Here is a 26,933-nt window from a genome sequence, read left to right as displayed (position 1 = left end):
CACTGGGTAGCCTGCCAGGATGTCCAAAGTAAGAATGAGATAATAAGATGTCCGGGAGCTGGGTTTTATAGTCTCTGGGTCTTGGCCGTTGATGGGATTACATGGCGCTGGGGGTCAGTTGGTGGGTGTGACCCCTGCCTACTGAAGGATGGAGGATCTGGGTGGAGGATGCTCAGCCCCGATCCGAGCAGGCTTGAAGATCTCAGCCCTGGGACCCGCATGCCTTTGTTCCTCTGCTGGTACCTTCATGCGTGTGGAGAGTGGTCTCAGAATGGTTGTGGCTGGTTCTGGAGGTCTTCGGCTGCCAGAGCTCTGTTCGGGGCCGGGAGGGAAACTCAACCCGCCCCGCTTCAAGGGGCCCTGGCAAGGACAGCCAGGTGCGGGAGCAGGAAACTCTGCACTGTTCTCTTCTGGGAGCTGGGTTTTATAGTCTCTGGGTCTTGGCCATTGATGGGATTACACAGCGCTGGGGGTCAGTTGGTGGTTGTGACCCCTGCCTATTGGAGGATGGATAGCTTGATAGCTTCCAGTTTTTAGTTAGGCTCCATCAACAAATGCATAATACAGCTCAGGGTTGTCAGTGTGAGTCTGTAATAAATCTCAGGAAAGATACCAAAATTTTCCTGAGGTAAACCAGCCATGAGATTTTCCATATTCTTGAATGCTAGGAGGGTGATAGGGTTCACTGTGTGCAATGATGAGAGAACAGAAGCAATACCATCTCATAAAAGGTTAATTGGCCAGTTGAAAAGTGTAGTGTATTCTCAGTCAGCAGGAATATCTACAGGATAAGGGAGTCAAGAAGAGAATTCATTGAGCAGAGGAATTCCCAAATTTTGCAGAGGTAGCAATTGTCTTAAAATAAGAGGCTTTTACAATTGGGTTAAGATTGACACTAAAGTAAGTAGTGATTTTTATGGTTCCAGTGCAGTTGAGTTAAAACCACCATGCCAGGGATGGAGAAATAGAACGATGGTGAGGTGTTTGCTGCGCATGCAGCTGACCCAGATTTGATGCTTGGCACCCCAGGTGGTCCCCCAACCACCACCCTGAGCACAGCAGAAATCCCTGAGCACAGAGCCAGGAGTAATCTCTGAGCACAGCCAGGTATGACCCAAAAACAAAACAAAACAAAACAAAAGATCTCTTCTAGGTTTCTGTTTTATTTGATAGCTCACTTTTGTGCAAAATTTAATATGTGCCAGACAGTTTTAAGCACGTTAAAAAAAATAAGCTCATTTAATGTTATTTTAATAGTAATATTTCTGAGTTCCTACTATATTCTGCATGTATTTTAAACGATTACCTTTTTAATCTTCAAAATAATATGGTAAAGTGGCCATTATTATTCTAGCTTTACAAATAACAGCTGCAATTTTGGAAACATTAAGCAACTTGATTCACCTCGACCTGCAGCTTTTACACTGTTGCTGGTAATAGGGATAGGTGAGTAGAGTAGCTGGGTCTGGGTGGTGAGAAGCGACGGGATCAGGCAGTAATTCTGAGGCCAGAAAAACAAAACAAGGAATCTTTTTGTGGTTGTTTCTGGTTTTTTGGGCTTTTTGGGGGGTGTGGGGTGGGGAATGACACCATTCGGTGCTTTGATTACTCCTGACTCTGCTCAGGGATCACTCCTGGTAGGCCTGAGGGGTTAGGGGTATATGGGATATGGAGAGTGAACCTAGACCAGCTACCTGCCTACCTGCAAAGCAAGTGCCTTACCTACTGCACTGTCTCTCCAGCTTAGGACAAAAACGCTTGTCTCTAATTTATGCAAGGTATAGGTGAGGCCAGGATACTGACCTCACAAAATGAAAATCAAATCAATCACGAAAATAAATCAAATCAATGCCTTCAAGAATTAAGAATTTCTGAGTTACTAAACACCTGCAAGAGAAACATGAAGTTGCAAAACTGAAACCAATGTTCTGCAATTAGAAAGATAAAGCCAGAGACACTAGCATTGTGTACAAAGGAGCACCATGGAGAGGGTATTCACACCATAGCTGGATGTGACCAGCTGTCTCTAGGCACTTCAGCAATTCTGGAAAAACTAAAACAGATGAGAAGTGACTCCAATTACAAATGGTGGAGAAGATGAAGAGACCCTTTCCAAAGAAGATATATGGATGACCAACAAGAATATTTTAATTTTTTTTTATTAGTGAAACACCATGAGGTACAGTTGTAGATTTACAATTTTTTGTGCTTGGGTTTGATTATACAATGATCAGATAGCCATCCCTCCACCAGTGCCCATTTTCACCACCATGGATAATATCCCTCCCACCCCCATCCCCTCATCCCCCCTGTCTCTGTGGCAGGGCAATCCCCTGTGTTCTCTCTCTCCTTTTGGGTGTTGTGGTCTGCAAAAGAGGCATTGAGTGGCAAACACGTTCAGTCCATAGTCTACTTTCGACATGCATCTCCCATCCTGGGAGGATCCTCCAAACACCCTTTATTTGGTGTTCCCTTCTCTATCTGAGCTGCCCTTTCCTCTAGAATGCCCGACTGGCCACTAAGCTATGGAATAATCCTCCTGGTGCTGATCTCAGCTATTCTTGGGTATTAATCTTATATTTTGTTACTTTATATGCCCCAGATGAATGCAATCTTTCTATGTCTATCCCTCTCTTTCTGACTCATTTCGCTTAGCATGATACTTTCCATGTTGTACCACTTGTATGTAAATTTCATGGCTTCATCTTTTCTAACAGCTACATAGTACTCCATTGTGTAGATGTACCAAAGTTTCTCTAACCAGTCATCTGTTCTTGGGTATTTAGGTTTCTTCCAGTTTCTGGCTATTGTAAAGAGTGCTGCAATGAACAAACAAGTGCAGATGTCACTTCGACTATACATTTTTGCCTCTCTGGGATATATTCCCAGGAGTGGTATTGCTGGGTCAAATGGGAGCTCAATTTCTAATTTTTTGAGAATCATCCATACTGTTTTCCAGAAGGGCTGAACCAGTCGACATTCCCACCAACAGTGAAGGAGTGTCTCTTTCTCGCCACATCCGCGCCAGCATAGGTTGCTTTTGTTCTTTTGAATGTGGGCCAGTCTCTGAGGTGTGAGATGGTATCTCATTGTGGTTTTGATCTGCATCTCCCTGATGATTAATGATCAACAAGCATATTTTTAAAAATGGTCATCATCATTAGGAAAATACAAATCAAACCAACAATGAGATAACGTGCCACGAAGAACAGCACATGCCAAAACGTTTAAATCCCCCACACCCTGTGCTTCAGGAAGCCCCAGGAACCAAACCAATCTCCTACAGCACCACCATGTCAACTTATTGGCCCAGACCATAGAGCCTGAAGTCTCTGGGCCACGCTAACACCTCCCAGTTCCTCTATACTAAAATTTCACATCAAATTGGATGGGAAAGTAACATAGTAGCAGATTAAACTCAACAAGCAAAAATAATAACACAGAAGGCTCAGCTAGCAACAAACAGCTTAATAAATTTCTTAGACAAGGACTTAAACTTGTGATGAGATACAACAATTTTCATATAAAATTGACTTTCAACTCTTATTGATTTTAATATTAGAGCTTTGTTATCTAACCAATTTCAATTTTAGAATTGCATCAACAGTTGTGACTTTTGTCTACAATAAAATAACTTTTAAAATTAAAAAAATAAATTGGAAACAGCCATTGTTGGAGGGTTTGTGGTGAGAAAGGTACCCTTATCCACTAATGTAATGTCGTTAATGTCATCTGATTTAGCTTCCATAGGAAGCAATATGAAAATATTCCACCTCCAAAAAAAGAATATAACTACCATAACCCAGCAATATCACTTTTGGCATTCCCCTCACCCAAATACAAAAACATTAATTCAAAAGGCTATATATACACACCTATGTCCATCACCACACATTTTCTATAAGAGCTGAGATATGAAACAACCCAAATGCCCAGGTGCAGAAAAATGAATCAAGAAGCTATAATGTATACATACATAAGTTTTGGATAACTGCTTTGGATATATGTATATATAATACACACAAAAATAGAATACTATCCAGCTCTAAGAAGAAACAAAATAATGCAATTTGCAGCATCTAGGGGATAACACTAAGTGAAGTCAGTCAGAAAGAAAGGGATAGCTACAGAATGTTCTCTGTCATATATGTGGGTCTTAAACACAGCAAGGTAGCAACAAAGATCCAAGAGAATCAACAGGAGAACTGATCCACATAACTAAGCTTAGGTGGGCATGGGGGTTGAAAGAGAGGGGTACTGGAGCCCTTTGGGGAGGGAGTAGGGACATTGGTGATAGGTGTGCTGCTGTAATTTTGAGGATGAGAAACCACTATTAAGAGAATTATAAATCACAGGATCTCAGTAAAAAAATAAACAAGCAAATGATTAAATAAAACAGACTGAAGATGGGTAAACCACAGAAAAGCAGTGCAAGATCTTAGGAAACCCTTGATCTGTGGTAGCTTTAGGAAACAGTTCTGCTGAAAGGAGTAATTGTTTAGGAACTTTCTAGAACTTCCTGGATGTATTAGATATATGATTTTGAGAAAATCATTCGAACTCAGATTTTCTTCCTTTATAAAATGGAAATGAGAAAAGTAGTATAAGCCTTGTAGCTCAGATAGAGAAGGGAGTACCAAATAAAGGGTGTTGGGAAGATCCTCCCAGGATGGGAGAAGCATGCTGAAAGTAGACTCTAGACCAAAGATGACTGCCACTCAATGCCTCTTTTGCAAACCACAGCACCCAAAAGGAGAGAGAGAACAAAAGGGATTACCCTGCCACAGAGGCACGGTGGGACGGGGTGGGGGGGGTATGCGGGGGGTGGTAGGGATACTAGGATTAGTGGTGGTGGAGAATGGGCACTGGTGGAGGGATGGGTACTCGATCGTTGTACAATTGAAACCCACGCACAAAAATTTGTAAGTCTACAATTGTACCTCATGGTGTTTCACTAATAAAAAAAAAAAGAAGAAAAGAAAAGTAGTATTAGCCTTGTTTCTTTCATGGTAAAATAATCACATTGTTGGAAAGTAATGAGAGCAAGAGCTGTCCTTAGGCCATCAATAACCCTCAACCCATTCCTGACCAGAACAGCATCAAAAACAGTGCTTTCGAAAGGACCTGCTTCACTGGAGAAAATAGATTTACCAAGACTTGGAACACAACGACAATTAAGTCACAGGTAGCTGTTAACATTATTGCTTTAGTTATGCAAAAAAGGAAATAGAGAAATGTGCTATACACAGCTTTCACTTGATCTGATGAATTAACCCTAATCCAGGTCTATGATACTCTTCTTGACTCTTTTTTACTAGACAAATCTTTCCATTTCTTTGTGCTTTTATAGATTTCAAAACAATAGTATGATTCAGCACAGATGTTGCCAAATTGATTTGCTTTCCTCTTGGGCTCTTTGCCTGTTTTATAACTGAGGAAATCAATGAGAAAGGGAGGGGAGAGAAAGAGAGAGAGAGAGAGAGAGAGAGAGAGAGAGAGAGAGAGAGAGAGAGGAGTTGGAGATGAGAGAGTAATCTCAAGAAAGGATATTGTTAATATGATAATTATTCCTAGCAAACAGTTATTCAAAACTTCTACTTGTAATTTACTTTCAGCATTATTAACTGGTTTTGGTTTATTTTTTATGAGTTTGTATAAGTATATGATATAGTTATTCAATACATTATTTGCTTATGCTAGTGTTATCCCCCCAAAATGGAGTAACTATATTTCAAATGAAGGAGGCAGAGGAAGAATAAAAGTGAAAAGTAGAATAATTAATATGAATAAAATAGGATTATCATTATATAACCAAAATTGGTTCTGATTTGGAGAGGTGAGTTTATGTAAAAAAAATCATAAGACAAACTATCTAAAACTATTGCTCCAGCCCCACTGGTGGTGGTTGTTTATTTATTCGTTTATTTTTTTAGCTTGGAATACTCTTTCTCATATCTAAATATCTAAAACATATTCTACTAGAGAATCAGAGGTGCATAATAGTCACATGAGTAAAGGGCAACTACTAAAAGTTTGTTCATAATTAGCTGGATTGTTCCTTGTCTAGTAGTAACAAGACAGTGTATGAGAGAGACACAGAAACTACTCTCATTAGCATCAGAATTCAGTTACCGCTGAACTCAATATCTTACTTAAGAAGTCTTTATGTCAAACAGCTTTGAAAATATTGATGCTTTCATTTGTAGAGTGAAGAATAGTATAAATAAGGTAATAGGAAATAATATATGAATCATTATCCTTTTGGAGGGTAAATTAACAGGGACTCATATATGCAAGGTGAGTGCTTTACCACAGAGCTACAAAGCTGCTCCTTGTTCATAATCACATTTTGATTCCTGAATACCATATATGTTTTCAGTCTAAAGGACTTTAGTAGTTTTGTTTCTGGGGCGAGGGGTCTTGGGAGGCATAGCTGGCTGTGCTCAGGGCTTACTCCTGGCTCTGCACTCCAGGATCATTCCTGGCAGCTCAGGGACCTAAGTGGGATCGAACCCAGGTTGGCTACATGCAAGACAAACACCCTATCAGATGTACTATTGCTCAAGCCCCACTGGTGGTGGTTGTTTGTTTATTTATTTGCTTGTTTTTTAGCTTGGAATACTCTTTCTCATTTTCTCAGCTGCACAATTCTACTTCTACTCTTCACTTTTTCAGTCTTTGTCATTCCTAATTCAACTTCTAATCTAAAGTTTGCGTTCACAGGAAGTTGGAGTGATGGTAGAAAGTAGGGCGTTTACCTATACATTAAAGCCTTCTTCATCCTGATGCATTGAATTAAGAGTAAAGTTTACAAATTTCTCTTAAGATTTCTTGAAGCTTTTGTAGCTTTATTGTGCTGTTAGTATAGTTTTAATAATGTATCAATATTTGACACATAGCAAACATTGCCTTCGCTTCCAGTCTTTTTCTAATCTCCAAGCCTACTCTAATTTAATTATAAGTATTATAAACTAAAGTAGCATAACTTCTTGCCCAGAAATAGCTTTGAAATAGCATCTTATCTTATTAATAATTTAAAGTAGAAAGACTGGGATTTAAACTATAGCTTAGTATATTTTTATTAGTATCAAGAAAAAGAAATAGTACAAGGTCTCCAACTGATTTTAGTGAACTCTTGGCACATTTAAAAGACAAAAATTACTGTCTATTCTCTTTGAGTGTTTATAAGCACACAGTATTAGCTAAATATTAGGTATTCAAGTGTATACCCAAATGTCAAGTGTAATCATTAAGGAAAAGGCAAGGAATAGTAAAAACAAACTAATTGAAGCTCATAGTCTTTACTGGGATGAACTAGGGGGAAATGGATTCCTATTTTAATGTGAGTGTCAATAGCATCTATTTTCACAAGATAAGTTCCTAGTGAAGTCACTTTGATTTAATAAGTGCATCAAAAGCAGGTGTTTCTAATTCTATGGTGGTGGCTAATATGATGACTCTCTCTGCTCTCGTGAATAATCAATATGCTCCCTCTAATGGCTGCTGGAGCAGGGGAGCAGCTGTTATTCAGGTCACCACTGTGACCTCTCACCCCTTCACTGCTTCACAGACTAGATTTACGATGCTGATGCTCTTTAGCCAAAGGCAGTTGCATTGACCCAATACTTTATGTGTTCTTATTTTCCTTTCAGATGACTGACTTGTTACTAATGTAGGAATTAAGTAATTTAAAAGTTCATTTTTTAGCAGAAAAAGTACAGTGCTACTACTTTCTTTTCTACCATAAGTTCTGTTTCGCATGGTAACATCAAAATTGGCTAGTTACTGAGGTTAGGTTTGCCATAATACTGGCATTCTAGTAATTTGAGAAAAGGTTCTATTTTTTTTGGCTAAAAAGAAACCCAAGGCATCTAAGTAAGTTCTCTCCTGAGATCACTGTAGAGCCATCTTCATTAGCCACTGCAGTTTTAGTGATTTTTGCTTTTTTTTGGTTTTGAATTTTGTTTGGGGTGTGGGGGGGAGATCACACCCAACAATGACAATTTTAGTTTTTGACCACTCTGGATAGGCTTTCCCTTTGGATCCTCACTGCTAGGGCTTAAAAATTACACAACTTATACCAATCAGACTTGTTCACCCAAGATTTCTAACCTTAATTCAAGCTTTACCAACTGGGAATGAATGGAAGTAATGCTTCCGGAAACTCCTGATGGTGGTCACTAAATTATTTAGTTCGTTTTTTTCGTAGATCCTATTATTCAAGAGGATGCATAGTTACTGAGTACTGATGTTAAACTTTTTCTTCAATATTGAATCACCCAGAATCTTCATATAATCTGATTTTTTTCCATTGCTCCATCCTATCTCCCTCTCCCTACTCCCCTTTCCTCAAGTAGCCTGAGTTCTATTATTAATATTCATTTACTTGTCTTTTATTTGAGTCTGCTTGTTCATCAATTTCATATCCTTAATTGCATACATAAATGAATTCACCCAACATATGTCTTTTGCTTTCTGATTTATTTTTCTTCTCATAATTCCCATGAGCTCCTTCTATTTTGTTGCAAATGGCAACATTTCACCCGCTATTATAAATTCATTTTTCTGCTTGTTAGCTAGAATCAGTTTCTGTAACCTGCAATTCAGGAACCTGAAAATATAAAGATGTTAATAATTGTGATCAAATAGCTCCGAAGAGGTATTGGTCTCAGGGGTGTAGCTTAGTAGCAGAGTGTCTGAGGCAGAAGTCCACCAATTTGATCCCAGGCACTTCACCATATGTGCGATCTCACAGCATAGTCACTTGTGATTCCAGTGCCACAACAAAGTTTGCAATTCCTGAAAAGTATCACAACCAAGTGCATTCAATTCTCAGTTATTGCAGAAACATAAACAAAAGCAGAATGACAACCACAACAAAGGTAAGAGAAAAGTGGGGAATTAAGGGATATACATTCAGTGGCAATTATACTTATGACTTTAAAGGTACAACATATCTAGAGGGTACAACAACCAAGGAGAAGCATCTGAAAGGTCAGTCAAGTTCAAAAGATTTGTAATTATGTTATGTGACAAAGGAATGCCCAACTCAGCCAAATTAAATACAGAACAATAAAGACATCCATGATCAAAGCAGGAAAGAGAAGAGGAGGCTAAATTCTTCACAAAAAACTTCAAATAAAGTATGCTAAACATTAGAATCATCTCATCTAATATCTTTGGACATTACATATAAAAGGAGCCATCTTACCCCTAAGATGTCTCATAATTATTGTATCACTGTGCTGGGTAAATGTAATTGAAACACATGAATATTTATAACTAAACTTAAAAATATCTTAGATTTATATTTATACTAGAGCAATAATAATAATAATAATAATAATAACAATGTTGATATGGAAATATCTGAATATTTTCTATCTTATGTACTAATATCTCGGAATTTGCACTGTCAATATTGGCATTTGTTTAAATTCTATTTTTAACATACACCACTGTCACTGTCCTCCCTTGTTCATCGATTTGCTCGAGCGGGCCCAGGAAGGTCTCTTTTTTTTTTATTAATTTTTATTAGTGAAACACCACTAGGTACAATTGTAGACTTACAAATTTTTGTGCTTGGGTTTCAGTTATACAATGATCAAATACCCACCCCTCCACCAGTGCCCATTTTCCACCACCATGGATCCCAGTATCCCTCCCACTCCCATTTCCCCCATCCCACCCTGCCTCTGTGGCGGGGCATTCCCTTTTGTTCTCTCTCTCCTTTTGGGTGTTGTGGTCTGCAAAAGAGGCATTGAGTGGCAATCATGTCCGGTCCATAGTCTACTTTCAACATGCATCTCCCATCCTGGGAGGATCCTCCAAACATCCTTTATTTGGTGCTCCCTTTTCTATCTGAGCTTCCTTTTCCCCTAGAATGCCCGGCTGGCCGCTAAGCCATGGAGTAATACTCCTGGTACTGATCTCAGCTATTCTTGTGTATTAATCTCCTATTTTGTTACTTTATGTCCCCCAGATTAATGCAATCTTTTTATGTCTATCCCTCTCTTTCTGACTTATTTCGCTTAGCATGATACTTTCCATGTAATACCACTTGTATGTAAATTTCATGACTTATCTTTTCTAACAGCTACATAGTACTCCATTGTGTAGATGTACCAAAGTTTCTTGAACCAGTCATCTGTTCTTGGGCATTCAGGTTTTTTTCCAGATTCTGGCTATTGTAAAGAGTGGTGCAATGAACAAACAAGTGCAGATGTCACTTCGACTATACATTTTTGCCTTTCTGGGATATATTCCCAGGAGTGGTATTGCTGGGTCAAATGGGAGCTCAATTTCTAATTTTTTGAGAATCGTCCATACTGTTTTCAAAAAGGGCTGAACCAGTTGGCATTCCCACCAGCAGTGAAAGAAGGTCCCTTTCTCACCACATCTGCGCCAGCATGGGTTGCTTTGGTTCTTTTGGATGTGGGCCAGTCTCTGAGGTGTGAGATGGTATCTCATTGTGGTTTTGATCTACATCTCCCTGATTATTAATGATGTAGAGCATTTTCTCATGTGCCTTTTTGCCATTTGGATTTATTTTTTGAGAAAGTTTCTGTTCTTTTCATTTCCCCATTTTTTATGGGGTTGGATGTTTTCTTCTTGTGGAGTTCAACCAGTACTTTATATATCCTTGATATCAACCCCTTGTCAGATGTGTATTTGGCGAATATCCTTTCCCATTCTGTAGACTGTCTTTGTATTTTGGTCACTGTTTCTTTGGAGGTGCAGAAGTTTCTTAGTTTAAGATAGTCCCATTTATCTATCTCTGTTTTCACTTGCTCGGCCAGTGGCGTGACATCTTTGAAGATACCATTAGCTTCAATGTCATGGAGGGTTTTGCCAACTTTGTCTTCAATGTACCTTGTGGATTCCGGTCTGATGTCGAGGTCTCTAATCCATTTTGATCTTACTTTTGTACATGGTGTTAGGCAGAGTTCTGAGCCCATTTTTTTTTTTTTTTGCATGTAGCCGTCCAGTTTTGCCAGCACAATTTGTTAAAGAGGCTTTCCTTACTCCACATTTCTTGCTCCTTTATCAAAGATTAGATGATAATATGATTGAGGGGAGATGTCAGTGTATTCAATCCTGTTCCATTGGTCTGCAGCTCTGCCTTTGTTCCAGTACCATGCTGTTTTAATTAATACTGCTTTGTAGTAGAGTTTGAAGCTAGAGAGGTTGATTCCTCCCGTTTTCTTTTTCCCAAGAATTGCTTTAGCTATTCGTGGGGGCTTATTGTTCCATATAAATTTCAGGAGTGTTTGCTCCATTTCTTTGAAGAATGTCATGGGTATCCTTATAGGGATTGCATTGAATTTGTGCAATGCTTTGGGGAGTATTGCCATTTTGACAATATTAATTCTCCCAACCATGAGCAGGGGATATCTTTTCATTTTCTCATGTCCTCTTTTTTTTCCTGAAGTAGTGTTTTGTAGTTTTCTTTGTACGGGTCCTTTACTTCCTTAGTTAAGCTGATTCCTAGGTACTTTATTTTCTGGGGCACAATTGTGAACGGAATTTTTTTTTTTTGCTTTTAGGGTCACACCCAGCGATGCACACGAGTTACTCCTGGTTCATGCACTCAGGGATTACTCCTGGTGGTGCTCAGGGGACCATATGGGATGCTGGAAATCGAACCTAGGTCGGCTGTGTGCAAAGCAAATGCTCTACCTGCTGTGCTATTGCTCCAGCTCCAGTGAACAGAATTGTTTTTTCATGTCGCTTTCTTCTCTCTCACTGTTTGTGTATAGGAATGCCATGGACTTTTGGGTATTGATTTTATAGCCTGCAACTTTACTATACAAGTCTATTGTTTCTAGGAGTTTCTTGGTGGAGGTTATAGGGTTCTCTAAGTATAGTATCATATCATCTACGAATAGTGAGAGGGAAGGTCTCTTTTGTGAGACTTGTTGTTACTGTGTTTGGCATATCGAATACGTCAGGGGTAGCTTGCCAGGCTTTGCCATGCAGGCAAGATACTCTTGGTAGCTTGCCAGACTCTCCAAGAGGGGCAGAGGTTTAATATACATAAATATATCATTTCTATTTGTAATTTTGAGATTTCTTTATACTTATAATCACAACATTTTAAAGAATTAAAGAGTCACCATTTTCATATTTAACATATTTGGTTTAAAAGGATTATTCAAGTGTTCATAAAGGGTTTGTTCATTAAAGCTAATAATATTGACACTTAAAAGGGAAATTAAGGGCATTTGCCTTGCACGCAGCCAACATGGCTGACCCGAGTTCGATTCCTCCGCCCCTCTCGGAGAGCCCAGCAAGCTACTGAGAGCATCTCGCCCGCACGGCAGAGCCTGGCAAGCTCCCCATGACGTATTCGAAATGCCAGACACAGTAACAACAAAGTCTCCAATGGAGACGTTACTGGGCCCGCTCGAGCAAAATATTAAATTTATATTGTAGTTTGAAAAAGGCTTGAATTAATATATATAAATATATATATAATATATATATTTGCTCTTTTTGGGGGGTCACAGCCAGCAATGCTCAGGGGTTACTCCTGGCTTTGCACTCAGGAAGTACTCCCGTCGGTGTTTGGGGGACCATGTGGGACGCTGGGAATCTAACCGGGTTGACTGCATGCAAGGCAAATACCCTACCTGCTATACTATTGCTCCAGCCCCAGCTTGAATTTATATTATAGTTTAAAAGTGTCTAACTTTCTTTGAATATGGGGTTAAAATTATTATCCCCAGACTTCAAAAATCATACCAAAAATTTATTAAAGTCTAAAATTTGTAAGACAAATATAAAAGCTTAAGTATTTGTAACTTTGAAAATAAGATAACTATATACCAATGAGAAAATAATCAGTTTTTAATTCTTCAGCTTCCAACTATTCCACTTCTGGTTCGGAAAGTCCCATCAATCCTGCTCATTTGTGGAATGTGTCCCTAAGGTCAAACAAGAGATTAAGTCTAAATTCTATAGCCACACTCCTCACTACAAAGCCACTAGCCATGTCTTATTGGTTCAAAATATGCCTAGTTGGAATTGCAACAAACACTGAATGATAAAGACTTCAAATGAGAAAATGAATAGAAATGATCTCATTACATTTAGAATTTTTTTATGAGGCATTGTCGTGTACAAAGTTATTCATAGTTCAGTTTCAGGCATACAATATTCCAACACATTTTTTTAAAAAAATATATGTTGAAATATTGTAAATATATTAGGTAAGTGAAGCATATTATTACAATCACATCCCACTCCTTTTCTTGTTATTTAAATGTGACTCCTCAAAAATCTTAAATTACATATGTAATTTACATTGCACTGTTGGCTGAGTCAAGTCAATCAATATCGTACCAAGTCAATCAAGTTTTAGACTTGTTTAAATAAAAGAGCTCATTGTGTGTATATTTCCAAGAAGCCAGTCTCTTCCTTCCTGAAGTATTTTAAAGGTTATCTTCTTAATTAAAATAAAAATTAGTGACATGTGGTTTAGTGTCCTCTAAAAGCCCCTGAAGCTTCAAACAAGATTAGCAGAACAATCATGCTTCATCCTGACCTTTTGCAACTGCCCTTGTTCAAGGAAATATTTCTTGGTCACATTCCAGATTTACTGTTTTGCCTTGACTCATTTTGCTGTTAATTTTTTTAAAGAGAGAATTGAAATTAAAAAGAGAAAAGCACTCTTTTGTGGGATTAAAAAAAAAAACAACCTAGTATGAGACTAACACCCAAGGACAGTAGAAACAAGAACCAGGACCAAAGCCCAAGGTTGGAAGTCGGCCTCAAGGGCTGGGGGAGAGGGTGGTTTAGATAAGTTAGGAGCCATTATGACAATGATGGTTGGAAGGGATCGCTGGGGATGGGAGATCTGTGCTAAAAGTGGGTAAAGGAATACTCCTACATGAAAGAAAGAAAGAAAGAAAGAAAGAAAGAAAGAAAGAAAGAAAGAAAGAGAGAGTGGGTGTAAAGGACCAAACATGATCCCTCTCAGTATCTGTACTGCAAACTATAATGCCCAAAAGTAGAGAGAGAGATAAAAAAGAAAAGTGCCTGCCATAGAGGCAGGGTGGGGGTGAGGGGTGGGAGGATGAAAGGAAAGATACCAGGGATGTTGGCGGTGGGAAATGTATGCTGGTGGAGGGATGGGTGGAACATTGATCACTTAATCACTTGACAAACCGTTACTCATCGATTTGCTCAAGCGGTTGCCAGTAACGTCTCCATTCATTCCTGTCGCATGCTAGTGTAGCCCATTGGAATCTGCTCATTCCAGGAACGCGAAGAGCTTCAAACCGACCGTTCAGGGTCTTGATGAAGAAGTCTGACCATCTGGTACGTGGGCGGCCACACGGTCTTTTGATGTCCCGTGGAATCCAGTCGGTAACGTCCCTAGTCCAGCGATTATCTCCAAATTTCATTATGTGTCCAGCCCATCTGATTTTCGACGCCTTGGCAAATGAGACAGCGTCCCTAATTCTTGATCATCAACGGAGGTCAGAACTCCAAATTCTTTCTCTCATTTGAGTGAAGCGGGTTACTCCAAGCATAGCTTTTTAGATTTCTCTTTGGGAGACCCAAATAGCGTTCTCATAGGGTGGAACATTGTATGACTGAAACCCATCACTATCATGGAAGCTTTGTAAATGTATCTTACGGTGATTTAATAAAAAATGTAAAAGAGAGAGAGGGGGAGAGAGAGAGAGAGAGAGAGAGAGAGAGAGAGAGAGAGAGAGGTGGGGGGAGAGAGGGAGAGAGAAACAGTAAAGTGATTTGAGAAAGTATAGTGGAGTCCGTAGAAATACTTTGTAATAAAACCTGGAAAATGAAATAAAACCAAGACCAAATATATGGTATGGAAGTGCTGCATTTCTCCTGCCTTTGGGGAAGAAAGTGAAGCAGGAAAGGAGTGTCAGAGACCCTGCAGAGAGAGTTTTTGCAGCTCAGATGTAGCAAGAGTGGAATTAGTCTTGAGGGCAGAGCCCAAGTCACAAAGCAGTATTTGTGAAAAAGTAGTTGCAGCATTTATTTCTATTTTCTCCTTCAATCTCAAACTTTTAAAAGTTTATACCGAAAGTTTCTCATTCAATAACAGCTAGAATTTGCTGACATTTAGGGCATTGCCAAGTCTTTCACATACGTAATTTATGCAATCATTCCCAAAAATGCCAGGAGGAAACTGAGGCATAGAGGTGCCAAGTATTAGAATCACTCAGTAGATGGCAAAATAGGAATTAGAATTCAGCCTTCAGGGGTCACGGGCTAAACTTCAGAACTCAGCTGCTAAGCACTCAACGACCACACACTCAATTTTCAAGAAGCGTATTCTGTGTCTCTTGTGCCATTATGTATCTGAGTGCAGAGCAACACACCTATATTTTCTAACATATTACCCAGCATTATCTTTAAGTTGTAATTAATTCAGGGTATAAAAACGAAGTCATCCAAGAGCACTTTTTATAAGACATTAGAAGTCTATACATAAGAAATCATTTGAATAATAAAAAAATAGAAGATAGTAAAGGGAAGATTTATCTTAGATTTTTATCCCAATAGAGTATTATAAAAAGAACCGGGAGAATTCTATGAATAACCTGGCCTTGGCTACAAGGTTTGACTACAGAGTTACAGGAAAGTTTTATGTCTGACCCCATTAAGGAGAGCAAGTCTCCCTGCAATAATGTATTATAATATCTTTTGGTTTCCTTTATACATCTTTATACTTATTTTATAATTCTAAGTATATATTAGTTTTTTCATTGCAAACTTACAATAACTTTATGGTGTGTTATGTTTAAACAGAATCCATAAAATGTTTGAAATAGTTCCTAATACATTGATGAATCAAATGTTGGTGGGTATTAGTATTTGTAACATTTAATAGAAATTATTGTCTATAGTTTTGAAACCATTCAATGTTTTACGCCCTTCTACGAAATTATAGGCTTCCCAATTGCAGGGAAATTAAATACTACAGAATATATAATTGTCTTTTGCTATCTGGGCACAACATGTGTTGTTTGCTTGCTGTCCTTCCTTCCTTGCCTCTTTCTTTAGTGTGTGTGTGTGTGTGTGTGTGTGAGAGAGAGAGAGAGAGAGAGATAGAGAGAGAGAGAGAGAGTGACACACTTTCTATCACTGAAATACATCCCTAGCCCCTGCCCTACATTTTAAAAATGGAGCATAAACTTCTATGTTCATTGCAGCACTATTGAAAATAGCTAGAATCTCGAAACAATCTGAGAACAGATGCCTGGATAAAGAAACTGTGGTATATCTAGACAATGGAATACTACACAGCTACCAGGAAAAATGAAGTCATGAGATTTGCTTATACATGTGTTGGATAACATTGGGTTGTTCGTGCTCCTCCCACAGGGAGCTTAGGTTTGTTTATTGAGTTACTCCCACAACAGTGTCCCTGACACACGCCCAACTCCATCAAGCACTAATGATACTATATTGCTTTTCTCTTTCCTTTCTGTCCTTTGCATGGTTTATTTAACAATGTCCTTTTTGTATAGACACAAGAAGGCAGTTGATGCTATGCTTTTGTAATATGAGAGTTAATTGACTCCAAATAATATTTACTCCTGGGCATCTATCCATATTTACTTGACTTAATTCTCATTTGCCCTTGGTTCCTAGCACTCCAAAAGCAGGGTCCTGCTAAAGGGACTGGATGGACCCAGGGCAACCTGTAAACCATCCTGGCATCAAAAGGGACAAGCTAAACACCATAAGTATAAGTTAAGAGCATGATCATGGAACAAACTCTGTCATTACTCAAAAAAGAAGTAACTAAATAAGTACCCTGCTGGGTTTAGGAAAGACTAACCTGGCCTGCGGACTGTAGTCTGGGATATATATCAAGATGTCCCTGGGAAGAGCCAACCTTTAAGCTTAATATATCTCTTACTGTGTTGATACAAAATGACTAGAAACATTATAGGAAGTAAACTTACTATTATTGTTTAAATGGATTACTAGCTGAGGGGAGGAGAAAGCAATACACCCTAGATGGAGTCCTGCCCTTGAGAGGATCTCTTAGTAATCTGGAGTGCTGAGCCCTCAGATGAGATTTTGTTCTGAGTTAATTTCCTAGAACGTCTCCCGAAGGAGGGGGCTTTACCTCTGTTTGTTGTTATGACAATGTTCAACCCCACCTATGGGTACCCCTCCCTTCATGATTTCTGTATAACTATGCTGTGAGGGAAGGATAAAGACTTTGAGATCTAGGAGAACTAGGAAGAAGATAAGGAAGACAGGACAATGAGGACGAGGATGAGGGAACTATGGTGACTGGGACTATGATTAAAACCACGACTATGATTGTGCTCTAAGGAGAGAGATCAGACTATATTGGGGAGGAGAGAGAAATAAACAGACTACTGGGCCCTGTTTCTTCAGTTTCCCCAGTTCTTTGGTCTGTTCATTGCTGTGAGATGGTCAGGGAATTGGTTTTCGTCCACTGAACACTCAAGTCCCAGCACGCCCATGCTGCTTTTCTGTTAGAAACTCACAGCCACAGAGAATATCATAATGAGTGAAATGAGTCAGAAGGAGAGGGACAGATGTAGAATAACTGCACTCATTTGTGCGACTAATATGAGACTATTACTTAAGGACAATAGAAATGAGGATCAGGAGGACTGACCCACAGTTGGAAGTTTGCCACAAGTGTGGGGAAAAGGACAGTTTAGGATAAAAAAGGGACCACTGTGACAATGATATTTGGAAATGATCATTCTGGACAAGAATTAAATGTTGAAAGTGGTAAAGAGATATACATGATAACCTTTCAGAAACTGTACTGCAAACCATAATGTGCAAAAAGAAAGGGGGGGAAGGGAGGGAGAGAAAGAGGGAGGGAGAGAGAGGGAGAGAGAGAAAGAGAGAGAGAGGGAGAGAGAAGAAAAGTGCCCACTGCAGACTAGGTGGGGGGAGGGGAGGAGAGAAACTGGGGACATTGGTGGTGGGAAATGTATACTGGTGATGGGTGTTGGAACACTGTATTACCAAAACCCAATCATAAACAACTTACTGAGTATCTCACAGTGATTTAATTAAAAAAATTTTGAAAGACATTGAAAAAGAGATATTGTTTCACCAAAGCAAAATGAGCAGTAGCATCACTTCTGGGTGATGAAAATTTAAATAATCAATTCTCCACTTTTTGCTTCTGTTTTCTCAAAGTAAATGTGAAGTTACAACACTGATTCAGTTACTCAGGACCCATGGCATTTTGTTTTGTTTTGTTTTGTTTGGGGGCCACACCTGACTGTGCTCAGGGATTTACTCTGGGTTGGTTGTTTGCAAGGCAAGAGTCTTAACTGCAGTACTATTTCTCCAGGCCCAACAGCAGATCCTGATACTCAGGAAATGAACTCATTGCTTAAACCATTTGGATTTAAAGGTGATATATTACATAGGCATAACCTAGCCTCACCCTGATAACTAAAACCTGTTACATTTCTACAGTTTTGCACAAGAACTGGGACCCAGAAAGTGACTAGGGTGCTTGGTTAAATGCACAATAAATTAGACCACAAATGAAAAAGCTTTATTGTTTTTATAAAAATTAATAGCTTTAGGGAATGGAGCGATAGCACAATGAGTAGGGCATTTACCTTGCATGCGGCCAACCCGTGTTCGATTCCCAGCATACCATATGGTCCCCTGAGCACCTCCAGGGATGATTCCTGAGTGCAGAGCTAGGATTAACCTTTGTGCATCGCCGGGTGTGAAACCCCCCCCCCCAAAGAAATTAATAGCTTTAAAGTAATTGTTTTTAACTCTATTTTGTGTCTGAGGAGAAGCATGGGGTATTTTCACTGATTAGTATGTGAAGAACATCACTCTTTGGTACCATTGTCTTAGATATCAAAGTCAGAGTCACATATGGTTTGCTCTCTAGAAGGATTCATTAAAGTTTTTCTGAATTTCAATTATTTTTTCTATGAAGTGGTTTAGCAAAATCCTTTATTTCTGTCATAAACTTGGCTACTTGACTGGCCCTACTTAAAGTCACCAGTGACACATGGATTGTCCTTGCAAAACCCCATTTTGTGTGTGGTCCGTGCCTCCATGACAACCACAGCCCAGATGCAGAAAGTACTCAGAATCATGTAGATTACTCTAGGAACTGGAAGGACCTCGAGGTCAAAAACATTCAGAGAATTTGTTTAATAAATAGAATTTGTAGTTTCTCTGGGCAGGGAAGAGAAAGGGGGAATGAGCACTAGGTTGAAATCTCTCTCATTTCTCATTCCAACAAGAGTCAATAAATTTACCAGGACAAAAGGAAAAACGACATGATGAGGCCCCAAAAGGGTGAGACAATAAAAGCCAAGTTATTGGTAAATGAGGAAGAAGTCAGAAAAAGAAAGTTGTTTTGGGGAGCTAATTGTTTTGAACAAACCAGTTTTTGAGGAAGGCTAATTAAGCCCCTACAGATCCTGGGGAACAACGGGGTCCATAATAAGACAGATACTAGGAGACTTCTAGTTTAGTGGAAATAGTGAAAAATAAGCATATCAAAAGGGAGTTATCAAAAGGGAGTTAAGTGCGAGGTCAGCTTTGATTTGTGGAATGCGCAGAACCTTTGAGCCTTGAAGAGGGTAGCCAGAACTAGGTGAGACGCCAGGAGGCAGGAGTCTAATTTGCATCATGAGCTAACGTCCCCAGAGAACACTTGAACTATCTGCGCATCCTTTTCCTTACCTGGAAATGACTCTCTAGAAGTGACCAACTCTAAGGATTGTTACATGAGCTCGACTGAGAGTTCTCCAAGGTGCCTCCATATCTCCGGAAATGACAGCCTTGATTATAGTGCTAGCGCGTGAACTTGCCAGCGATGGAGTCCACTGACGTCACCTTGAGCCACATTACTCATCTCTGTGTCTGTTTCCTCGCATCAGCAAGGGAGTAATAACACGTATCCCCCACGTTGTTACAAGAAACCACGATGCCCTAGTCATCCACTGCATTCTCTCGTATTTCTCCTAGGAAGAGCACGCATCCCAAAGGAGCTGGAAGTGCGTGCATTTAACGTGCAAGCAAGAACCCTGGGAGATACAGAGGATCGGGTTTCTAGGACTTGGAAAGTAACGTGTGTGCTCATGCACGGGGATGGGGTCCCCGAGGTGCCACCTAGAATGCCCAAGAGCACCCGTTTAAAGGCTCTTTAGCAAAGTTGAGAGAGAAAGAGAGAGCGCCCCGAGATCAGTTCCCCTACCTCTTCTCCATCCCTCGGTGGGTGCCCTGTTGGCCAGACCTGTGCAGAAACCCTGGGCATCTGGGCTCCGACGCTCCGACCGTCCAGCAGAGGCCGCCCTGGGCCGGGACTCCCGGGACGCGAGCGCCGTGCGAGGGGGAAGCCCGTCACGGCGTCGGGGCCGGGCTGGGAGGGGTTTGGCTGCGGCAGGCGCGGGATGGAGCAGAAGCGCGCGGGGCGCCCGAGGAACCGCAGCTGAGCGCGCTCGCCTCCTACGGCCCCGACCGCCTCTCTCCGCGCTGCCAGCCCCGCGCGGGGCACCGAGCACCGCCTGCCATGGTCGGCCAGACCCTCTGGGCCTTGTGCATCCTCGCCGCAGGTACTGGGGGGCTCTCTTCCTCCCCCGGATGGGGGGCTGGGGGTGTGCGCGGCTGCAGCGCCCCGGGCCCGGCCGGAGCCGGGGAGCCGGGCAAGTGCGTCTCGGCGTCCCCGGGGCTGCGCTCGGCGCGGGGCGCACTCGTTTTGGGGGGGATCGGGGCGGTGCGGGGTCGCAGACAGGGGGTGAGAGGGTCGTTCCCGCCGTAGCCTGAGCGCGCACAAACTCCCAAGCTCGTGGAACAGGTGGCCGAGCGACCCGTTCGCACGCTGCCTGGACGCCACTGCGACTCTAGGCTTCTCGGGTCACAGCCTGACGCAGGGGGAAGGGTGGGGGGATCCTGTGTGGCGGGGAGCGGGGGCGGGGGTAGGGGATAAAGAAATCAAAAGCGGGTGCAGTGTCGTGTGGACTGGGGGGGAAGGCGTCGCTTCGGGGAGGCTCTGAGCTTCGGGCTGCGCCCCGCGGCGCTGCTGTGTGTTTCCCGGCTGCCTGGGCGTCTCTGGGCTGCAGTGTCCCTGGCTAGATATGCTGGGGGGGTGATGCGGCACTCCGCCGAGCTGCTGCCCCGGCCGCTTCCAGCGCAAGATCACCGCCGAGGGGGGGGGGGGTGCAGTTCTATTCTACGCAGTGCTTGAAAGCCAACCCCCCAAATTCTACCCGCGCAGCAACTATGTACTTGGTTAAAAACCGGTAGCCAGCCACCCCCCCCCCCCCCCCTTGTGGTTCCCTCCCCCTTTTTCCCCCCGCCTGGGGACATCCCCCACCTCTGGCAGGGACTGTGCTGGAGCCGAGAACTGATTTGGCTTGCTCGGGGGGGACTGGGAAAGATCCCAAACAACTAAGCATTAAGAAGAGTTGGGATGTGCACCGGTCTTGCCTCCAGAAAATGCAACCCGGCAAAGAATAAGTGCCAACGGACAGGGCCCCCGTGGAAAACGCTCGAACGCGCCGGACACCGGTGTGTTTAGCTAGGAATGTTCCAGAAGCACACTGCACAAGACCCTTTGACTGAGGCTTGTAAATCTGTGTTTTTCTTCCTCCCGAAGTCCTTGGGTTCCTGTCATTGTGGGCACGAAACGGTAACACTCCCTTGTAAAGAAGCAAGGAGTTTCCTGGCAGTTCACAAAGGATAATGCCTTTCGGTGGAAAAGTTTCCTAACTTGAGGCTTTAAGGCTGCTGTCCCCGAACCCCTCCCCGCGTCCCTTCGCTTGCTGAGCCTCTAGGCGGGGGGAATTCCCACCTCGCTCTGGCGTCTGGCGCCCAGGTAGGACCTCTGGGCCTCGGTGACTGTGCGGTGTCGCCGCCGCCGGCCGGCGCCTGAAGCAAGACGTGCTTACGGAATGCATGCTTTAACTCTGAACATGCTTACGCGGAATGCATGCTTTACTCTTGCTTCACTACGAATCTTTTCGTGAGGTTTAAGGCTGAGAAAATCTTGGGTGAGCCCGCGGATAGCCAGTTGGTAGGTGGGTTTGCTAATTTTATCTCGATGATGTCTTGTTCCCCCCCTTCCTCCCGTTTTCTTTGAACAGCTCTGACAGTTGGCAAGACCAGATTTAGCTCTACTAGGCAGTGTATGGACGTGTTTTGCAAAGCAGCTCTAGTTTTTTTCATTGGCCAATTTTAGAGCTTTAATAGATAGGATGTCTATATATTAATAAAATGTACATATGCAATATAAAGCGTACCCTGTATTATTTATCTGTAGCTCTGTATTTGAGATCTCGCTTGGGGGGGGGGGGGCTACTCTTCTCTCACACCCAACATGCAAAAATAAAAGTCCCCCGAAGCGACTGTCTAACAGGGGTGGCGTGGCAGTGGCTGGGACGGAATGCACACAGAAAAGTGATAATTTAGTTCCCGGTAACAACTTACTATAACATCTCTGTGTTAGGTCCTTTGCATGTGGGTAAGGTCATGAAATAAGTAGTGAGGACCATCCTTAACCAGAATGAACTGTAGGATCAATTTGTTCAGCACACGAGCTCTTTTATGCCACCACAGTGAGAGGCTGCTGAGATGCAGAAATGGCCTCATCCCCACTCCAGCCTCAGGAGAGCTGAGGTCACAGCAGAGATCACAGCCCCTCAGTTCTGGGGCTTTCCTGACTGAGAAGATCTAGTTAGGACTCGGTGTACATTTTGCAGAGAGTAACGAGGCCTCATCCTCCCTTATGTGGTTCATGTCTTGGAAAAAATTTCTTTTGGAGTCGTGTGTTGTTAGAGCTACTTGCAATACGTTGTCAGGAAAATAATATAAAATTAGGCACAAATGCTCATGAGATGTTTTTATACCGACATAAGTTGTTTTCTTTGGGAACTAAATTGTCACTTTTCTAGGAAAAAAAAAACAGATGCTATGGTAATGGAGGGAGGGATGAGGGTCATTGAAGTGGAAGTGGCATAGATGTGTTGGCCGCTACTCTGGAGAAGCTTCCTTGGCAACGCTTTAGTTAGTTTCACAAGGCCATTGGTTCTTTTCTTTCATTCTTTTTTTTCTCCTACCAGTCTTTCGAGGCTGCAGGAAAATGTTTAAAACCTTCAGATGGTACTTTATTGAGCCAGAAATGGGTTTTGTAGGCAACTTTGTTATTTTGTTTGGGGACCACACCTGACCATGCTCAGGGGATATTTATTCCTGAATCTGTATTCAGGAATAACTACTGGCATTGTTTGGGGGGCCATATGGGATACTGGGATTTGAACCCCTATCATCATGTGCGTTGTGCAAGGCACGAGCCTTACCTGCTTGTACTATCACGACTATCGCTCTGGCTCTACAACTTTTTCTTTTTTTAGCATAATCAATCTACTCAGTATACAGAACATTTTCTTCAGTTTGCACAATGGGCACTTGCAAATATATGTGCATTGTCAACAGCCCAGAAAAGTAGATTTTTTTTACATTTATTTACTACATTTATTGTACATTTATATCACTACATTTATTTACTTTTTTTTAAAAAGGAAGGGTGCGGGATAGAAATAATTTAGCAGTTAAGATACTTATCTTGCATGTGGCTTACCCCCATTCCATCCCCAACACTGCGTATTGTTCTCCGAGCTCTGCCAGGAGTGATCCCTGAACTAGGAGTAAGTGAGCACAGAGCTAGGAGTAAGCCCTGAGCACAACTGGGCGTGTGACCCTCAAATCAATAAATAAGAAAGCTGCCTTGAACTGTCAATCACCCCCTTATACTTATAACACATGCAAGAGCACTATCTCCACATTAAAATGCCAGCGAGCCAAGAGAGTACAGGGATTAAGCAGCATTCCTGGAATGTGACTGACTCTAGTTCGATCTTCAATCCCTGATACTACGTATGTTTGTCCGAGCACCACCAGGAGTGACCCAAACTCCATCCACTAGAAAAACAAAAGTTAAATAAAATAAAGTAAAATGCAAGCCAGGACCTCCAAGGATTGGCCGAACAACTGAGCAGGCAGAAGGGTGGACAGCGAGTCACAGGTCGCTTTATTCATCTCGGTGTCACCTCTGGATTCTTTTCCTTCACTCCTACCATCACTGCTGCCCATCAGCGCTCTGTGGCCCTTTGGCCTAACATGTCTCTCATGAGATAACAGGATTATACTGTAGTTTCAAAAGACTCTTTAAATTCTCATTCAAGGAGGATATAAAAAGAGAAACATGTATAAGAAACACAGCCTCCACAATCCGACTTTTCCTGCCATGGGTTTAGCTCTGTCTATGCCTACTCTAGCCCAGGGAAAATACTATTGCAGTCTACCACCTTACTTAAAACCTAGAGTTCTTTGGTAATCAAGACTGCTGTGGAACTGAATTTCTACCTGCTTCCTAGTAGAGGCTGTGCTTATGTTATGACCAAACAGATAGTTCTTCTCCAGGCAACTAGTAATTGGAATGTCTTCCTTGTAGGGAGATTCCCACCCTTGTTTTTTTTATGACTTTTCTTTCTACAGGTCCTGATTCATCAACATATTAAAGTAATATAACTGTTAGAATAAATATATTAAAAATAAACCAAAATTGCATGCACCATATTGAGAGGAACACTGGAACCCCTGTAATATGGTGGGAGATTGGCCTGTGGGGGCAAGAATATGAATGGTTGCTTGAATTTTTTTTAGCTAGGTTACCTTCTTTTCACCTCAAGTCTGTGTCACAGTCAAAGAAGTGACACCTCCTTCACCTGAAATTGGACCGGATGAGATGGAAGCTCTCTTTGTTATCTGAGACACTTGCTAAGAGAGTGTTGCAAAGTGGTGAGCACAGAGATTCTGCAGCTAGATTGCCTGGGTCCTAAAGCTAGGACTGTGAATTTAGGACAAGTAATTTAATGACCCGGGAGGGGAGTTGTCTTATCAACCAATCTGGGCTAATCAAACCTCATCAGGTTGATGAAAGTGCTAAATGACTGAATATACCCACATCATTCCGGGTTTAGAAAATGCTCAGTATTAGCTGGTATTGTTATTATTTTTCTTATAAAGTTGACTCCACTGGACAGTGAATAGATCATCATCGCCAAAATCAGAGTGGGTAAGTCTATGCTTGGACTACAGCAATCAAAGTTTGCAATTAATATCACAACATAATGCCAGCTGTTCTGGCAAACTTTAATTTGCAAATTAAGAAAATATTCAGCTGAGCCTACTAAATGCTTAATTTGAAAAGGTTAATAGTGTGCCAACTCGAATTTAGCACGACAATTCAAAAAGTCTTGATAACAAAGAACAGCAAATTTTCACCAAGAACTTAATTTCTTCCACAAGGTCCTTTGCAAACTGCTGTTCAAAAGCCCAACTCAGATAAAACATAAGGTTGGGTTCTCAGGGCCACAGGTTTTGGATTATTTAGATCAAACTATTTCAGAAAAGGTGGCTCATGGCATCAGGGTAATCCAGAATGATTCTCCAGAACCCAAATAATCAATAATTTTCCAAATTCCCAACTTAATGAGCAGATTTGGACCTAGTCTAATTATGTTCATGTTTATCTGACAAAAATATTGACCAAGTATGTAAACCCTTAAAGCAGATTTTTTTATGCAATATGTTTTTTTTCTGGGGAAAGGGTGGAGTGCCCACTAGAAACAATGGGAAGATATTTTAAAAAATAGCATTTCAGATGGGATTCTTAATATCCACATAGAAGGAATCTGCCTGAGAACTAACAAGTGTATTTTCTTTTGAAAGTAACTGTCACTGAAGTTGGGCACATTAATATAAGAATAGAAGACCTGCTTTGCTAATAAGATATTGAATAAAATAGTTGCTTGGAAAAATGAGCACATTCTTTTTAAGACTGGCAGTAAGGAAAAGAGATGGCAAGTAGCGCCTTCATGCCTTAAGCAACGATTCGTTTTTTTTTTTTCTGTGAAAGTGTGGGACTAATATCCAAACAGGGTGACTCCAAAATAAGACTATTCTGTGCCAGCTACTCATGGTGTTGCTTTTAAGTCAGCTTAAATTACTTAAATGATGAAGGTTAGTAGAATATCAAGTTTTCTGATATGTGGATATTTGACTATTCATCGCAATTTTTTTACAATATAACCCATTTCTTTACAGATTTTAATGTTGTTTATAAACCTTGAGAGCTTTACTATTTTATAAGTAATGCAAATCATTACAAAGACATAGACAATTACATTATTCTTTTATCTGTGCTTTTCATTGGTGCAAATTGGTATCATGTCAGTTGAAAATCAGCTATTTTCTACTGTATATTTCTCACCACCAATGTCCCTGTTGATGGTGAGAAACGAACACTGGTGAAGGGACGGGTATTGGAAAACTGTATGTCCAAAACCCAATCATGAACAACCTTGTAACTGTATTTCATGTTGAAAAAAATTTTTTTTATTAAAATTAGCTATTTTAATTTTACTCTGCCTAGTGATGTAAACAAAAATCACTTAATCACTTCACTTAACTTCCCGTTAGTCGTCGATTTGCTCGAGCGGGCGCCAGTAACGTCTCCATTTGTCCCTGTCGCGTGCTAGTGTAGCCCAATGGCATCTCTTCGCTCCGGGAACATGGAGGGCCTCAAACCGATCGTTCATGATCTTGACAAAGAAGTCTGACCATCTGGTAGGTGGGCGGCCACGCGGTCTCTTGACATCCCGTGGAATCCAATCAGTAACAGCTCTAGTCCAACGGTCGTCTTTAAATCTCATTACGTGACCAGCCCATCTGATTTTCGACACCTTGGCATATGAGACAGCGTCCCTGATCCTTGATCGTCGACGGATGTCAGAACTCCGGATTCGTTCTCTCATTTGAGTGAAACGTGTTATTCCAAGCATAGCTCTTTCTATTCTTCTTTGGGAGACCTGAATGGCGTTCTCATCTTGTTTGCGTAGGGCCCA

At 41.3% G+C, this 26,933-nt stretch overlaps 1 protein-coding gene across 1 annotated transcript in view; it reads left to right on the top strand.

Moving 5' to 3' along the window:
* The first annotated feature begins 20,298 nt into the window (after nt 1-20,298).
* Nucleotides 20,299-26,933, top strand: part of PARM1 (prostate androgen-regulated mucin-like protein 1) — a 109,710-nt gene continuing 103,075 nt past the window's right edge. The window contains exon 1 of the mRNA XM_056111444.1: nt 20,299-20,582. Coding sequence (XP_055967419.1) covers nt 20,540-20,582 — 43 coding nt within the window. The 5' untranslated portion in view covers nt 20,299-20,539. The remainder of the gene's footprint in view (nt 20,583-26,933) is intronic.

This window comes from Sorex fumeus, unplaced genomic scaffold (assembly GCF_029834395.1).
Source record: "Sorex fumeus unplaced genomic scaffold, SorFum_2.1 ptg000013l, whole genome shotgun sequence".
NCBI classification, from domain to species: Eukaryota; Metazoa; Chordata; class Mammalia; order Eulipotyphla; family Soricidae; genus Sorex; species Sorex fumeus.
Note: the sequence above shows the minus strand (reverse complement) of the source record. Positions and strands in the feature narration are given on the sequence as shown.